At 44.3% G+C, this 18,765-nt stretch overlaps 1 protein-coding gene across 1 annotated transcript; it reads left to right on the top strand.

The window, feature by feature from the left end:
• The first annotated feature begins 5,313 nt into the window (after positions 1-5,313).
• On the top strand, positions 5,314-9,443 carry LOC119366805 (ankyrin repeat-containing protein At5g02620-like). Its single transcript, XM_037632519.1, has 3 exons — positions 5,314-6,150; positions 7,894-8,504; positions 8,656-9,443. The coding sequence occupies exons 1-3, from the start codon at positions 5,337-5,339 to the stop codon at positions 9,379-9,381; spliced, it is 2,151 nt and encodes a 716-aa protein (XP_037488416.1). The 5' UTR covers positions 5,314-5,336; the 3' UTR covers positions 9,382-9,443.
• Positions 9,444-18,765: the final 9,322 nt, after the last annotated feature.

Raw genomic sequence — 18,765 nt, 5'->3', positions numbered from 1 at the left:
TATTTTAGAGAAAGGCACGAGTTAGCAAAGAAGCATATTGAAGATAATCCCAACACACCTTATTGTAGCCGTGTCATGGAATACATGGCAAAGAAGATAGAGAAAGCAAAGAAGCACATTGTCAGACTCATAGGGAATCAAGAAAGGAGGTATGAGGTTCAGCTTCCTACCGATGGTTTTGGTTCTGGACATGAGGTGAAGACACACGAGGTAAAAATTGGAACGGAATTTTACCCAACGTGTGAGTGTACATGCAACAAACCGAAGTTGTTGCACCTACCTTGCTCTCGTGTGTTGGCTGCATGTGGACGGATTAAGTTGGATGCTATCTCCTTCGTGTCCCCATACTATTTAAAAGAGGCAGTGCTCAACACATGGACAGGTCAGATGACAGGGTTTAGAGTCGTCGGTAATTTCAACAAGGTAAACGACGGTGATAGAGTATTCATCCCGCATCCAGACCTTCGGCGAACAAGTAGGGGCAGACGAAAGGCCCGTCGCATCCGAAACGACATGGACCAATCTGAAGCTGGTGGAGCAACTAGACAATGTTTGTTATGCGCGGCTTATGGGCATAGGATGAAATATTGTCCCGACATGAATAAACTACGCGGGATTTACGCAGTTGTTACGTGTAGACGGTCTTCGGATGTTGCACTTCCTCCTCCAGCACATCGTCCGCCAAGTCCCTCTGTACAACATTCAGTACCACGACCCTCTGTGCAGCATTCAGAACCACGACCCTCTGTGCATCGTGCAGAACCTCATCCTTCACAGCCAGGGAGCTCTTCCTGTCATCAGCCACCTCCTTCACAGCCAGGGAGCTCTTCCTGGCATCAACCACCTCCTTCACAGCTAGGGAACGCTTACTGGCATCAGCAGATGGAACTAGGTAACACTACTCACTACATTTATGACTTAGTGGTGGTGCTTCGTTCATGCATTTGTATCAGTTTTACATGTTTTACTTTACCGCAGGCGGTAACCAGTCGCAACCGTTCATGCATTCAGTGCAGTCATCGATGCTTAGTGGTGGTGCTTCGCACTTTGAGGGCGATGGCGAGGATGATGACCAAGCTGCAAACATTTATGACTTCTCGCACATAGTGTTTCACACTCCACCACCACCACCGACGCAAGAGACACAAACCGTGACAGACGAGGTTAACTATGGTCGTGGTTATCACGAGCCTCGTCCACCGCCAAAGCGCTTATCGCCTTCTGGTCCTCGCCCGAGGAAGACCCAGACTCGTCGTCGTCCCCCGCAGTGATATGGTTATCTATGTATGAGTCATTATCTATGTTACTTTCAGACTATTTGCAGCTGTGAGTCAGTATTTATGTATGAGACATTCTTCATGTTCATGTATCAGGAGACATATATTGTTTGAGTATGCGAGAGACATATTACAATTAATTCGCATTCTTATTCCAGTTACATTTCCAAAGAGACTACAACCGATAATTAAGATACAAGTACATCTGAATTAAACGGTGCGGCTGAACTGGTGCAATACATCTTACATGCTACAAAATGAAATTCAGATAGAACATAATGCCCTACAATAATACATTACAAACTAATAATGCAAGTACATCTGAATGAAACGGTACAACTGGAATACATCTTACATACTACATGAAGTCATCATCGTCATCCTCCGTTGATGCAGCCCTCTTGCCCTTCGACGATGCGGTCCTTTTTCCATCCGTCGATGCAGAACTATTGCCCTTCGAGGATGCAGAACTCTTGCCCTTGGACGATGAAGAACTCTTGCCCTTGGACGATGCAGAACCCGGGAGCGGTGGCATGAAGATATCATCTTCGTCCTCTCTCTCCTCAATCCATAAAAATGGATTATTTGCTGAAAGCCTTCTAAAAGTTTCACTCTTCGGCACCACCACCTTCTTTCACCTTTCATGCAACCTAAGAAGTTCTTTACGTACCTCCTCATAGGTCCTTTCAGGTCACCCAGACCTACGTAATTGGTGAGCCAACTCATTCATTATGGTGTCACTACTGGTGAGTTTATCCCATGGAACTATCCTATTGTCCATCCTGAAATCGGTAATTAGAATCAGAAGAGTCCTGCTCATCCCAGGGTGAAAACTACGATCGAATGGATAATGGGACATCTCGACTACAATAAAATGGAATACTTATCCACTTCCGCCTGAAGGGGTTTTTATAGGTACAGAGGAGAAAATGGCGGGAAAGAACGACTACGGTATGACGGGAAGGGGTTGGCGGGAAACGGGTGGCAGGAAAGGGTTGGCTGGAAAGAGTTGGCGGGAAGGGGTTGGCGGGAAAATACATTGGCCAACAGATAACGAAAAGGTGGGCCCAAGGGACTTTTCGGCCTACACTTGACCAAAAACTACTTTTCGGCCTAGATTAGACCAAAAAATACTTTTCGGCCTACATTTAACCAAAAAGACCTTTTCGGCCAAACAGCAGCCGAAAACAGCCATTTCGGCCAGCTCAACCACTTTTCGGCTATGGCAAGGCCGAAAACCCTACTTCGGCCAACAGTTGGCCGAAAACTACCTTTTCGGCCTGCACGTGGCCGACAGGGTCATAGTTTTGCATTTTTTTCATTCTGTGCTATAGTTTCCGAAATTGCTATAAAATACGTCATAGTTTTGAAAAAAAATCAAGAAAATACAACGGTTGCTCGGATGTGATGGACAAAAGAAACAAGCAAAGAGTAGCGAGTCAACTTTAATATTTGGTGGCAACGATGGAGACGGCCGAACTACCGCCGGCCAGCATGCATGACATAATTTCTGTGTATTTTCCTACAGTATGTTTTAACTCAACTTGCCAGCCAGTTGCAAAGATGCCATCTAGCTACCCGTTTCATACATCGAGATGCTTAGTTCAGCTGAGGTATTGGTTGACAGACAAAAGTTTACTAACAAGCTAGACTTGACTAATTCAGATTTACAAAATGTTTCCACTGTAAGTTGTAATAATGATTGTATATATAGTAATTATTTTACTAGCAAGAGTTGACTAATTCAGATTTACAAAATGTTTCCACTGCAAGTTGTAATAATGATTGTATATATAGTAATTATTTTACTAACTAGACTTGACTACTTCAGATTTTTTTTAAAACGTTCCCAATCCAAGTTATAAAAAAATATTATATAGTAATGATTTTACTAACAAGACTTGACCAATTCATATTCATAAATGAATCCGCTCCAAGTTGTAACAATGATAGTAGAGTACAAATTTTACTAAACATACTTGTATAATTAAACTTTATAATTTGTGCTGCACGGAAAGTTGTGACAATGATGAAAATCTAAAAGTCAATTCTGTGAGAAAGACATTCCTTGTTGAATTAGTCATTGTCCATTTTTTTCGACAGGTAGTCATTGCCCCTCTACAGTAACATCAATGAAAAATGTGTACTACCTCAAATATAAGAGCGTGTAGATCACTAGTTTAGTGATCTAAACACTCTTATGTTTCTTTATGGAGGGAGTACAACTTGCAAAGACCCAAAGAGGGCGGCCTTACTTGACGGGCTAAAGATTATGCGATGGCTGCTGGCCGGCCTCCATCACAAAATCAAACTAATATTGTTGTTGGTTCGTTGCTGTGTAGTCCTCCAAGAAGACATTTTTGGGGGACTTGCAATGTGTGCCCATGCTGCTACCTATGGGAACTAGATGATATATTTTGTCTGTTGTTGTCGAATTTTTGTTAAAAGAAATGCATAAATAGAGTGCTGAAAATTATATAAACTAATTTAAAGAATAATGTAAGATTGTTCTCATGTACATTTTAAAAATAGTAACACATATAAACATGTAACAAATGATGTATACAAAAATAGGACTGAAGCTAACAAAATGCCATTTTCTAATAAAGATGTGAAGCCTAAACTACATAGTATGCTCCGAGCGTCCAGCACGACACCGTGTTGATGGCAATAAAAAAACTAATTCCAAAATTGGAAGTTATGACTTATATGCATGACTTGCTGATGTAGCATAGTTGCATCAATAGATTACTAAAAATATATAACCTACGATTAACATGCACGACTTGCTGAAAATAGTATGATGGACGTGGATAGAAAAAATATCTTGTTAATTGTAATTATTGAGAAATAAAGGATTAGAACTGAATAAAAAAATACTTTATCAATATACATTGGGCTATGTGGCGGTGTGTTAGTGTTGCAAGTTTTCTTTTCTAGAGATTTTTCTATCATTGGGGTTGAAGACATTTTTTGTTAATGGATTAGTTTAAAGTTTAAATGCCTAACCGCGCTAGTGTCAACTAACACCAGATCGCGGTAACACATGAGCTCCATCAGCTTCGATGGCTATGTAGGCACATACGGAGCTGGCATCCGAAGGCCATCTTGATGGATGAGGCTGAGTTGGATCATGGAGGCGGATGTGCATCGTAGCTCGTAACAAGCACAGAAACTGTGTCGGCCTATCTTAAAAGAGAGAAGGCCCACACAACTTTGTCACCCAGCAGAGCAGAAAGTTTCCGCTTTTCCGACAGAATAACCAAAACAGAGAGGGAAAACCAAAGTTTGGAAAACGAAAATGAAAATAGAATATCTTTTGTGCGGAAGCAGAAATAGAAACGGCCGTTAATACAGAACTTAACATTTTTAATATGAGCACATGGTTGTTTTCTAGCACAACGGACAAACAATTAGGCCCTACACACAATGAGCAGAATGGTCCATATGTGCCAACTTCTGCACGCAAGCAAAATCCCTAATCCCTAATCCCTAATCAAGCACGCCGCCACTGCTGATATGTTTGATAACTTAGCAATAATATATCTTCATATTTTGTAATCACCATATCAACTGAACAACTTTGTTGGTTTCCTTGGTTTTTTGTCTATGGTTCAAGGGTTTTTAGTTCCGGTGAATGCTCCGCTTCTGCCTCCGGGTTCGTGTCATGTTTGCTCTATTTTCGTTACCTGTAGTATTTGTTTCCATATTTGTTTCGGGGGTTTCTTTATTTGTTTTCTCTTTAAAAATAATAATAATAATATGAAAACAAATGTGATAGCATGCAGTTTCGTTCGTTTTCGCTCTGTTTTCATCTTAGCTAGATGTCCGTGCCCCTCAAGGAGGGACAGAAGGGGAGGGCAGTGGGTGTTGCTAGTAATTTTAGTCTGCCAAGACAAGGGGAATGGTGAAAACAATAGTAAACGGTTGGCGGAGTACCAAGGGGTGGAGTGGCTTATATTTGCGCCGTGGTCGCATCATCTATACAAGTAGTACTAGCAGTAATTGGGCTAGCTGCTAGGTAGCCACGCACATAATTGCGATAAGACCATAAGAGTCATGGCGTCGAGCTCAGCTCATCCTCGGGATCCCACTTCCGCCCCAGTTGAGGGCATCGTAGCTTCCCGGCCCACGGTGGTGATTCACCCCGAGCTGCTCAGAGCCGCGCGCCGCGGAGACTATGAGGGGCTGAAGATTCTTCTGCACCGAGAAAATGGAGCTGTGGCGGCGACGGCAGAACAGATCGTTGTCGAGGTTCGTGACAGTGCGCCTGCAAGTGGCACACCGGCTTTGCTGCCGCAGTCCACTAGGGCGGTGGCGGTGGCGGTGGCAGATCAGCCTCTGCCCTCGTCGTCGCCGCCCCTCCTAGCCGGCGGAGTGACCTTTCAGGGGGACTCCGCTCTGCATGTGGTCGCTGCCTCCGGGGATGGCCCGGCTTTCGTGAAGTGCGCGGGCTTGATCTACCAGGAGGCCAAGCACCTCCTGGACGGCCCCAACAACAATGGAGACACGCCGCTGCATTGTGCTGCCAGGGCAGGGCACGGAGCGGTCGTCTCTCGTCTGATTGCTCTGGCAGGCCATGAGCAAGGCGGAGACGAGAGGGCCAAGGACGTCCTGACGAGACTCAACGGACGCCGGGAGACGGTGTTGCATGACGCCGTCAGGATTGCCGACGAGGAGCTCGTTTGCGAGTTGATGTCAACATGCCCGTTGCTGGCCCGGTTCCCCGGGGACGGCACCTCGGCGTTGTACCTGGCCATCTCGTTGGGACACGACCGCATTGTGGACCTGCTGCACTCCAAGGACCCGGAGCTGTCTTATTCAGGACCTGCGGGGCAAAATGCCCTGCATGCGGCTTCTCTACATGGCAGAGGTATGTGCGCTAGATCTCCCACGCACAAGTATGGAGGTAATTAGCTACTCTTGTGGCCTGTTTTTGCAACTTCTGTCTGTGAAGAGAACCCCATCAAAATCAAACTGAAAACCATTTCAGATAATTTTATCCTCGAACCTGTCCTCAAATATGGTTTGCTTTCTCCCTTTTTGTCAGTGCTCTAGCGTACAAAATTTAGAGCGCAGAGTGAAATCCATTATTTTTTGGATAAATCCACATGCTAACCTCTGACGCATTGCTGGCCTCGATCGACACGCGCGTATGCCAAAGTCAACTCCATGCCAGGATACATAGTGCGTGCACCAGCAAACACGTCTTTGCCCCTTGGATGTCACATAGGAGTATTCAACTTGCAAGTGTTGCAACCGTGTATATTTAAATATCGCCTGTCTAGGCGCGGGTGGAACCGATGCATTTAAAAATTAAAATTGGCATGCTACGGCATGGTCACATTTACTCACAACATGGACATGAGAATTTTGTTTTACTAACATCATGGTCCCTGTCAACTTTTTCCGATTTTAGCAAATTGTTTTTCAAAATCAACAGCCGAAATTTATAGTTAGGCAAAATATATACTCCCTTTGATCCAACTACAGCTACTGTCGCAACTCTAGTACTACTTTAGTAGTTGTATTAGAGCCGCGACAATTAATTCGGACCAGAGAGAGTAGACAAATGTACAGTTACTCTTTACATATACTTTTCTCTACAAACTAATTAGTCAAAGTTTAGGAAGCTTGGCTTAAAAATATATCTATACTCACTATAATATGGAACGGTGATTAGTATATAGTGATACTTTAGTATTTTATAGAAGGTGTATACGGCATAGCATATGTTGGTGAGCAACCTAAAAATAAACAATTGAATTTCATATATATATTTCCAAATGTTAGATGTGTGTACATATCCACGTAGTGCAACATATTCATTTCATTTCATGGCCTAGTATTTTAGAGTTTAGTTACTTATATATTTTAAGTGTTTCCAATATATAAATATAGGAGTTAGAATTACAGGAAAAATGCTTGTTTTGTTCTATTACGTCTAACAGGAAACAATGGTATCCATCAATATATCAAAACTTAAAATTAAGTTTGAACTATTCCTACTCAAAAACACAAATGAGTTACCTCATCAATCATTAAAACAATATGACATGTACTTGGTCATTCAATCCGTAATTACTCATGTTAGCATGCATGTATAATTTTTTTTGCGGGGTATATGGTGAACTCATATTTGTATTCCACAAAATCTGTAATATTTTGTGGGGTTTGAGGATGCAATTTCAGATGGATATGTTAGGAATTAAAATTAATTGTGACGAAATTATGAGATGATTTTCATGGCAATAAAATGATATTGTTTTCATTTAACCAACATAAATGGCTAGATCAAATTAAGAGGCATCTATTGAATATTATGTGTTACGATATGTCTAAGTAAAATTGTTAAGATCTTATGTGGTTTAGATACAAACCATAAAGATATTTTTCGATGTAGTTATGATAGCGTCAACTCTAAACACGTGTCGCTACCAGGAATCAACGATTGGGGAAAACCGTAAAAAAAAAGTACATGTTGTCTAAATAAGCAGCAACAACTTGGGAGGCAGGAAAAGGATGTGCCGATGGCACAAAATGTGTGTATCCGGAATTCTAGAGAACTGACCATCAGACCACAATATCCGATAACGTCTGTGCTCTGTACTTGTAGAAATGACACAGAAGATACTGGAATGGAGCAACAAGGAGGGAAACAATGCGATCATTGGACATGCAGACGAATCTGGGAGCACACCGCTCCATTTTGCTGCCTCGGCGGAAGGCAGGGAGATGGAAGAAGCGAGCAGTTTCGTCACTCGATTCCTATTTCGGCGGCCCGTGGACAATCCTACGCCGATACATCTGCTACTTGATGCTGACCAGTGTTCAGCATGCCGGCCAGACAATAGGGGGCAGTACCCTATACACATTGCCGCGTCGATGGGAAAACTTGGGGTTGTGGCTCTCATTCTTGACAAGTGCCCAGAGTGCGCCGGTCTGCGTGACGCCCGTGGGCGAACGTTTCTCCACGTCGCCATCAACATGAGGAGGGAAAACATAGTGGACTACGCCACTAAGGACCAAAGGTTCGAGTCTATCCTGAATATGCAGGACAACGGCGGCAACACAGCGCTGCACCTAGCTGTCCAGGTTGGGGTGCTAAGGATATTCCGTGATCTGTTACGGAATAGGCATGTATCCTTGAATATGGCAAACGACAAGGGCCAAACTCCAGCTGACCTCTCAAGGAGCACTATTCCAGCAGGGCTTTACTACAAGACGGTAACCAAAAAATTTTAGCTTGATTTTGTGTTGCTATGATGCTATCTATCTCTTTCTCTCAAGTTACAAGCTACTACCTCTGTACCTAAATATAGAAACGTTCTTGTAGCTTATTAATGACTTTACTCTTTGTTCATATTGGTTTCTTCAGAATGCTCGGATGTGGATACTTTGGTCCCTGGTAAAAGCCAATGCTCGCAACGGCAATGACAGGCGCGATCACTTCCAGGAAAAGCACATTCTTAAGCTAGATGAGAGCAAAGAGTCGAAGAAAATGACAGAGGCGGCCCAGATGACTGGTATTGGCTCTGTACTAGTTGCAACCATGGCATTTGCTGCAGCTGTCACCATGCCTGGAGGTTATATAGCCAGTGAGCATAAAAATGGTGGCACGCCGACGCTCGCTGGTTCTTATGCTTTTGACGCGTTCATGTATGCTGTCGCGGTAGCATTCATCTGCTCCATGCTTGCCACGTTCAGTCTCATGTACTCAGGTATGGCCACGGTTGACTGGAAGATCAGAAACAATTACTTCAATGACTCCTTAGGCTGGATGTGGAATTCCAGCAGAAGCTTGCTGGCCGCCTTCGCGCTGGGGGTATACCTCGTGCTGGCGCCCGTAGCTGGTACCACTGCCGTTGGTGTTTGTATTCTCACTTCGGGTACGCTACTCTTCAGAAATAGGGAAGTCGGCCGAATCCTTATCTGCACATATACGTTGCACAAGAGACTCGGAATCTTCATATGGGTGAGACTTGCTACCTCGATCCTCCCAATTATACTTCAATCATACTTTGTCTACATTGTTATCTTCTTTTCCCCCGTGTGTTTTCATGGGATTCTCAAGCACTTCCCAATCTTGGGTGCATCGAAATAGGTTGAACAGGTCATGGTCAACATAGAAACTGTTAAATGTGTAATATATGTAACAGAGACTATTGTAAGTTGTAACCTATATTGATGAGAAAGGACGATGCTTTGATATTGCTCCTGCATTTTGTTGATGACGTTCTATAGGGATGTTTGAGGATTTTAGTAAGGCCATACTTATATGTTTATTTATCCAATCTATCTAAAACGTATTCTGTTCAGTCCTTATAACACCGTCATGCCCACTGTCTTATTTGTAGTCACTATTAGAATTGGCCAAATCTTCGCCGAGTGCCAAACTCGACGCAGCGCACTCTGCTGGATGGGACCCGACAATCATTAATACTGTCAAGTTCTTTCTATCACGAACTCAATGAATATTTAAAAAATGTTTGCCGAGTTTTTGTAATAAAAAAACTCAGTGAACCAAACCATTAGACGGGAAGTGCCGTTAACGGAAGTGCCACGTGGCACCCCACTTTGCCGAGTTTCGCCACACAAAACTCGATAACTTTGGGCCAGTAGAAATTATCTACGTGCCGGCACTCATTGCCCAGTACAAAATATCTGCCAAGTTCTTTATTCAGAAGAACTGAAGAACTGGGTAATCTGTTTGTTGAGTTCCAAACTCGACAGTTTCCCATCTAGTAAGGGTATTAATAGAAAAACTACTTTACGTGACATTAGTCCCGGTTCATAAATGAACCAGCACTAATGTGACCAGTTCCAACGGCTAGGCGGGAAGGTATCATTAGTCCCGGTTCATGTTGAACCTATAGTACCGGTTCGTGGCACAAACTGGGACTAAAGGGGTGGTGGCAGGCTCGTGCTAGTCTGGGGCCCCACCAGTTCCTTAGTCCCAGTTCGTGGCACGAAACTATACTAGAAGCTCACATTTAGTCCCGGTTTGTGTCCTGAACCGGGACTAAAGGTTTTCCTATATAAACCCTTCGTCCAGCCCGCGATCGAGCTCACTCTGTTCTTCCCCTTTCCCCTCCTCTCCGTTATTCCCAAAGCTCGAGCTCATCCTTCATTTTGCTCAAAAATTGTCATGATTTGAAGGCCCCCCATCCATCCAAGTGATCACAAAGGTTAGCAACTTTGTCCTTTTATCTCTCATTGCTAGATTAGCTCTTGCAATGCTCTATAAGTATAGTGATTTGTGGGTTTTACTTTGGGAGTAATTATACGTGGTAGTTTATTTGATTTATATGCAATTTGAACTCAAATTAACTCTTAGTTTCCATATGTAGGTGTGGTTTACTTAGGGTCTTCCCGTCCCCGTCCTAACCACCGTCGATCGCCCGCACCGTCCCGTCGCCAGCACCACCGTGGTGAGCCTCTTGTTCTTATATTTTCTATAAAAAACATGTTTGTGTAATTTAGATATATAGTTACTTGTATAATTTTCTTACTCGTGCGTTGTTTGTTATACATAGTGGCATGGTCTTGATATCGGTCCCCGTCGGCCCTCGTCCGGTTTATTATTCGGAGGTGGTATATTCTCTTTTAAAACTATTTCTTGCATTTTGTGTTTATGAAAAATTATGCTCATCAAATTGACATAGATATTTTTATCTAGGAGGTATGTGAAACGTAAATTCCAACCGACCCTCTTATCTAGGAGGCATGGACGATCTCGTCCGTCGGATCGAAGAGGAGAGCTGAAGCAATGAATAGTTTCATCACAGCGTGCCACCGCGCGTAATTACGCTGCCCCTTCGAGGGCATTTCTGTCATTTCACACACAAGGATATAAATCAAAGCGGCTCCCCCGGAGATGACCTAGCCGCCGCCTCCACCCGCACTCCCGCTTCCTCCCTCCTCACCCCTCTCTCTCCCTCCAAACCCTACCCTACACACACCTCCCTACCCCGCCGCCGTCATCTCCTTCGCCGCCGGGAGCTTGACCGGGATGGCTGTCGCGGGGTTCCTGGTGGGCTTCCTCCTCGGCATGCTCGCGCTCACGGAGGCCAAAGCGACCGCGCTGCTCTGGGTCACGCTCTGCCTCCGCCGCCGACAGAAGGAGGTCACGGCGGTCGCCGTGCATATAGCGGCCAGGAGCTCGCCGGCGCCGTTCCCTCTATGAATGGATGCCTGCTCGCGCTCACGGAGGCCGAGGTGGCCGCACTGCTCTGGTCACGATGGAGGAGGGGCGGTTGGAGCCGACTCCGCCGCCGCCCCTGGGTGAGGTGGTTGTTTGGTTGTCGTGGTTGATTTGCTCGGTTGTTTTGGATTTGGTAAGGGGTCTCACAGGGGATTTCGTTTTAGGTTCTGAAGAGCCATTGTTTGTTCCGTTCGTCGGGGATTTGGCTTGCTTGCCGACTGTTGTTCTATTGAGAGGTTGCAACGCTTCTGTTCCTCCTTCTTGTCTAGCAGTCTAATATATGTGGATTGGTTGTTATGTGCGGCTCCAGTAGTTTGTTAGATGTGCTAGTTGCTCTGATCTGGCTAATGTTTTTTTGGATGTATTAGCTGATCAAGGTTGGATATGGTAGGATTCCTTTGGATGGATTATGGGATCTACTTGGATCCTTGGTATTTTTTGTTGCCATGTGGGAGGCTCGGCCGTATCTCTAGATTCCTGCCAGTTTTTGTTAGGAAACGTAGCATGCAATTTCAGAAAAATTCCTACGCTCACGCAAGATCTATCTAGGAGATGCATAGCAACGAGAGGGAAGAGAGTATCCACGTACCCCCGTAGGCTGAAAGCGGAAGCGTTAACTTAACGCAGTTGATATAGTTGAATGTCTTCTCGAATCAACCAATCAAGTACCGAACGTACGAACCTCCGACTTCTACACACGTTCAGCTCGATGACGTCCCTCGAACTCTTGATCCAGTAGAGGCACGAAGGAGTCGATGAGTTCCGTCAGCACGACGGCGTGATGACGGTGTTGGTGAAGTGATCCGCGCAAGGTTTCGCCTAAGCACTACGACAATATGACCGGAGGAGTAAACGGTGGAGGGGGGCACTGCACACGGCTAAACAATTTATGTGCTTTGGGGTGCCCCCTACCCCCGTATATAAAGGAGGGGGAGGAGGCCGGCCACAAGGGGCGCGCCAAGGCTGTGGGAGTCCTACCAGGACTCCGCTCCTAGTAGGATTCGCCCCCACCCCTCTTTTACCTTCTTCTGGAGGGGGAAAAGGGGGAAGGGAGAGGGAAGAGGAGAAGGAAAGGGGGGTGCACCCCCTCCCCTTGTCCAATTTGGACTCCCCATGGGAGGGGTGCACGGCCACCCCTTGTGGGCTGCCTCCCCTCTCTCCTATGGCCCATGTAGGCACAACAATTCCCTGAGGGGTTCCGGTAACCTCCCGGTACTCCAAAAAATATCTGAACCTTTCCAAACCATTCCGGTGACCAAATATAACCTTCCAATATATCAGTCTTCACCTCTCAATAATTTTGAGACTCCTCGTCATGTCCGTCATCTCATCCGGGACTCTGAACAACCTTCGGTCACCAAAATACATAACTGATATAATACCTATCGTCATCGAACGTTAAGTGTGCGGACCCTACGAGTTTGAGAACTATGTAGACATGACCTAGACACCTGCTACCTCCTGAGCATGCGTTGGTTTTTCCCTTGAAGAGGAAAGGGTGATGCAGCAAAGTAGCGTAAGTATTTTCCTCAGTTTTTGAGAACCAAGGTATCAATCCAGTAGGAGGCTCCTCAAAACTCCCTCGTACCTACACAAACAAACAAGAACCTCGCAACTAACGCGATAAAGGGGTTGTCAATCCCTTCATGGTAACTTGCAAAAGTGAGATCTGATAGAGATAATAAGATAAGATAAATATTTTTGGTATTTTTATGATATAGATTGGAAAGTAAAAGATGCAAATAAAAGTAGATTGAAAACTTATATGATAAAAGATAGACTCGGGGCCATAGGTTTCACTAGTGGATTCTCTCAAGATAGCATAAGTATTACGGTGGGTGAATAAATTACTGTCGAGCAACTGATAGAAAAGTGCATAGTTATGAGATTATCTAGGCATGATCATGTATATAGGCATCACGTCCGTAACAAGTAGATCGAAACGATTCTGCATCTACTACTATTACTCCACACATCGACCGACTCCTGCCTGCATCTAGAGTATTAAGTTCATAAGAACAGGGTAACAATTAAGAAAGATGACATGATGTAGAGGGATAAACTCATGCAATATGATATAACCCCATCCTTTTATCCTCGATGGCAACAATACAATACGTGCCTTGCTGCCACTGCTGTCACTGGGAAAGGACACCGCAAGATTGAATCCAAAGCTAAGCACTTCTCCTATTGCAAGAAGGATCAATCTAGTAGGCCAAACCAAACTAATAATTCGAAGAGACTTGCAAAGATAACAAATCAGACATAAAAGAATTCGGAGAAGATTCAATTATTTCTCATAGATAAACTTGATCATAAACACACAATTCATCGGATCTCAACAAACACACCGCAAAAAGAGTTACATCGAATAGATCTCCAAGAAGATCGAAGAGAACATTGTATTGAGATTCAAAGAGAGAGAAGAAGCTATCTAGCTAACAACTATGGACCCTAAGGTCTGTGGTAAACTACTCACAACTCATCGGAGAGGCCATGGAGATGATGTAGAGGCCCTATGTGGTCGATCCCTCCTCCAGCGGAGCGCCGACGAAGGCTCCAAGATGGGATCTCGCGGATACAGAAGGTTGCGACGGTGGAAATTGTTTTTTGCGGTGCTCCTGGATGTTTTCGGGTACGTAGATATATATAGGAAGAAGAAGTACGTCGGTAGAGCCACGAGGGGCCCACGAGGCAGGGATGCGCCCACCCCCTTAGGGCGCGCCGGCCACCCTCGTGGCCGCCTCAGCTGCTTCTTGACGTCCACTCCAAGTCTCCTGGATTGCGTTTGTTCCAAAAAGATCGCTCCCGAAGGTTTCATTCTGTTTGAACTCCATCTGATATTCATTTTCTTCGATATACTAAAATAGGCAAAAAACAACAATTCGGGCTGGGCCTCCGGTTAGTAGGTTAGTCCCAAAAATTATATAAAAGTGTAAAGTAAAGCCCATAAACAACCAAAACATGTAATATAATAGCATGGAACAATAAAAAATTATAGATATGTTGGAGACGTATCAAGCATCTTCAAGCTTAATTCATGCTCGTCCTCGAGTAGGTAAATGATAAAAACAGAATTTTTGATGTGGAATGCTACCTAGCATATTTCTCAATGTAATTTTCTTTATTGTGGCATGATTGTTCAGATCCAAGTGATTCAAAATAAAAGTTCATATTGACATAAAAGTAATAATACTTCAAGCATACTAACAACGCAATCATGTCTTCTCAAAATAACATGGCTAAAGAAAGGTCATCCCTACAAAATCATATAGTTTGGTCATGCTCCATTTTCGTCACACAAGAATGCTCTCATCTTGCACAACTCTAATGACAAGCTAAGCAATTGTTTCATACTTTAGTAATCTCAAAAAGAAAATCAACTTTCACGCAATACATGAGCGTGAGCCATGGATATAGCACTATGGGTGGAATAGAATATGATGATGGGGATTGTGTGGAGAAGACAAAAAAGGAGAAGGTCTCACATCGACGCGGCTAATCAACGGGCTAGGGAGATGCCCATAAATTGATGTCAATGCAAGGAGTAGGGATTGCCATGCAACGGATGCATAGAGCTATAAATGTAGGAAAGCTCAACAAAAGAAACTAAGTGGGTCTGCATCCAACTTGCTTGCTCACGAAGACCTAGGGCATTTGAGGAAGCCCATCGTTGGAATATACAAGCCAAGTTCTGTAATGAAAAATTCTCACTAGTATATGAAAATGACAACATATGAGACTCTCTATATGAAGAACATGGTGCTACTTTGAAGCACAAGTGTGGAAAAGGATAGTAACATTGTCCACCTCCAATAGGGTCACCGGCTAGAGGGGACAAGGCAGGAACAGACGGTGCAAGGGTGGCGGATGGCTGGAGCAGCACCTACATTGCTGGCGGCTGGAGAAACACCTGCAGGGGCCGCGATGATAGGATCCGCAACTGCAGGGCCAGCGGTGGTGAGATCCGATGCTGCAGGGTCGGCGGTGGCAGGATCCCCAGCTACAGGGTCGATGGCGGGAGTAACAACTAGTGGACTGGGGCGGCAGGGGTGACGGATGGAGAGACGACCACGAGTGAAGGATCTTTGGCTGGCGGGAACTACGCGGGAGGGGCAGCGGCGGCCATTCCGCCATGGCCACGCCGCGGCCAAGCTAGGGTTGGAACCGGGAGAGTTGTGCGGGGGGAAAGAATAGGTTTTTTACCTTATGTTTTTCCCTTTTTACAAGAAAATGAGAGAGTGATAGATGATGGTAGTACTGGTATTTTTACATGAACTGACGGGGGTTATTTAATCAAACGGCAGAGTAACGACAATGGAAAATTGGGAACAAAACGAGCTTGTAAGCAGTACAAGAGCAAAGTTGGTTTGTTCGATGGCAAATGATAAATAGCAGAGGTTGTCTATGGTAAACAAGCAATTAGCGTGAGCCATGATGCACTGACACAGGCACCTTCGGCACCCGCGAGCTGCGTGCGACGCACCATCCGACGCTCGCTGACATGGATTGATCCAGACTGAATCGATTCATAGTTCGATGTTTTTAGTAAGGTTATTTTCCTTCTCTAGCATCTAGGTTATTTTTCCTCTAGTATTCATTCTGATGAAGGTAGCATTGATTTTGCCGGTTGCAACTGCAAAAGTGGAGTGAGCACTGAAATACATTTTGTCTGGTTTGTGCAATAGAGTAGGCGATGATTTCTTGTCTCGGTATGTTGGAACTGATGTATTGCACTATAATAATACCGATGCTATTATACATTCATATCAAAATATTCATGATTGCAAAGGCATACATACCATAACTATATTTGTAATAAAGTATGTTCCTGAGGTATTTGTTTAATCTGGCTGCAAAAAAGCCGCAACGTCCTCCCGTGATCTTTGGTCAGGGCGTGAGCCGTGAGGCACGGACACCTCCGGCGTCCGTAATCTACCAATTCGCCGGCATGGATTGATCTAGACCGAGTCGATCTATTGCTTATTTACCTGACAAGCTCGGCCATTGCTCATTTGGCATCGAACAAACTAACGTTGCTCTTGTACCGCTTACAAGCTTGTTTCATTGCTAATTTGCCATCTAACTTGGTGTGGACTACTTCTATTAACATAAGCAAAATGATGATTTTTCCCTCAATGGCAAATGAGCAACCTTGCCAATTGTTCCTTTTAACCATGTTGAACCACTTCTGATGAATTATCATAACATATTGAGATTACATATTTCTATAAAAAAATTGGTAGCGCCTTGCTTGTAATTTTAGATCAAACAATATATGAGAATAATATAATATTTTCATCAGAACACATAACAAGGATAAAAGGTAGCAACTTGTTGGAGCTGGCTTGCATGACAATATCATATATTAAGATAACATATTTTTCTAAAAAGATTGACAACCCCTTGCATGTAATTTCAGGATCAAGCAATTGTAAGGATGAAAACAATATATTTTCATCATAACACATAATGAAGATGGTAAACAGGTCTCCAAATAGACATGGTACCCATAATCTAGTACAAGAAATTGAAATGCAAAATGGAGAGACCAATGTCCAGTACAAGAAACAAATCCTCTCATACTCTATGTCCAACTCTCTACTCTTTGCATTCAACTCCTCCATGACACTAGGTAGTATACGGTGGCCTTCCAATTTTTTTAGCAATCCTCCTCCCCTTCTCCATCTTGACTAGTATCTTCCTTCTAATTTTGTCCACCAACTGAAACAACATCATGCCTTTGTGCTTTTTGATCCAATTGTTGAAGCACTGGGCCAAATTGTTTGTCACATAATCTACCTTCGAGGAAGTGGAAAATTTGCTCCTAGACCATAGCCTACTACGGTATCTTATCAAGTACTCTATTGCTTTAGGTTTTTCTCATGTATGGCTGCCATGTGGGCTTCGAAAGCTTCTGGAGTCCATGACTAAGCCGCTAGCCACATATGGTTATCAAATACTTTACCATGAATTGTTTCTTAAAGTTGACAAGCAAGTGGTGCATGCATTCCCTATGTTCAGCATACTTATACACCTCTTCAATTGCACTATCAATCGATTTTCCTGCATGCGAACATATTGCAAGTCTAGGTGGACAACCAATAGCTTGATGAAGCTTCTCCATGAACCAATCCCAACTTTCTGTTGTTTCTGAGTCAATAATTGCATAAGCAACATGGTACCCATCAACAACACAAGCAGTTGCTAGCTGACCTCTATACTTCCCAATCAAATGAGTACCATCAATTGCCAAGTAGGGTCGGAAACCGGCCAAAAGTCCATCACACAAAGGCTTGAATGCAACAAACATCTTCACATACCTCTTTTTTCCTTTGTACTCCATGTGATCAATGGCCACTATGATTCCAGGGGATCTATTTTCAACTTCAGCTTTCCAAGCATATAGCTAGTCAAATGAATCATCCCAATTTCCAAATTGCCTCATCGATGCTAGCTCTCTTCCATAGTAAACTTTGTCGTAATGGATCCAAATCTTGTACTTGTCATGCAACCTCCTTCGTACTGAACCAACGGGCAGTGGCGGTGTGATCCAATTGGGATAGTGGCAAAGAGTTCTTGTAAGAGGGGTGGCTACACGATCTGCACAACCACATGCTGCAGAGCATAGAGAGGACCGGGGAGGCTGCAGCCGGCAATGCGTCAGCGGGCATCGCGGGCGACGACCATTGAAGATTTGCAAGGGAGGAGGCTAGGACCTGGGGAGGCCGCGTCTGGTGAGGCGACGTCATGAGATCAGATGGCGGTGGTCGCTCGTGCTACCCGCCCTGCCCTGGGTTTCCTAGCGCCCCGCCCTGGGGTTCTGCGCAGGTGGTGGTGGCGTGGTCCCACAGTGACCTGAGGTCCGCGATCTTGGTGGTCAGTGGAGGGTAGATGTTGGCGGTGGCAGCGTGCTTCAGGATCGAGGGGGTAAGGTGGACAGAGAGGAGCCACGGTGTAGGTCTTTTTCTCGTTTTGTGCGAGGTGCTGTAAAAAAATCCCCGAGGTAGATGGTAATGGGAGGTGGGGCAAAAATAACTCAGACAAAATAGATGGTGATGGGAGGTGAGGCAAAAAAAATCCATGTAGAGGAAGCACCAAGTCCCTTTTAGGAGTAGAGATACTATTATTAAAGGGGACTCTGTAGTCGTTTCTTAAGTTTTGCACGTAGCCATCAATACGGAGAAATCATTGCAGCTATATCTTGCCCAATATCTGCCTCAGACACAACAACATGTAACTAATTTGCCATGCAGTTAATTAGATAGTAATTAATTTATTAAA

The sequence above is a fragment of the Triticum dicoccoides genome, chromosome 2B (assembly GCF_002162155.2).
Source record: "Triticum dicoccoides isolate Atlit2015 ecotype Zavitan chromosome 2B, WEW_v2.0, whole genome shotgun sequence".
Classification (NCBI taxonomy): domain Eukaryota; kingdom Viridiplantae; phylum Streptophyta; class Magnoliopsida; order Poales; family Poaceae; genus Triticum; species Triticum dicoccoides.
This window is presented reverse-complemented; position numbering and strand designations above follow the sequence as displayed.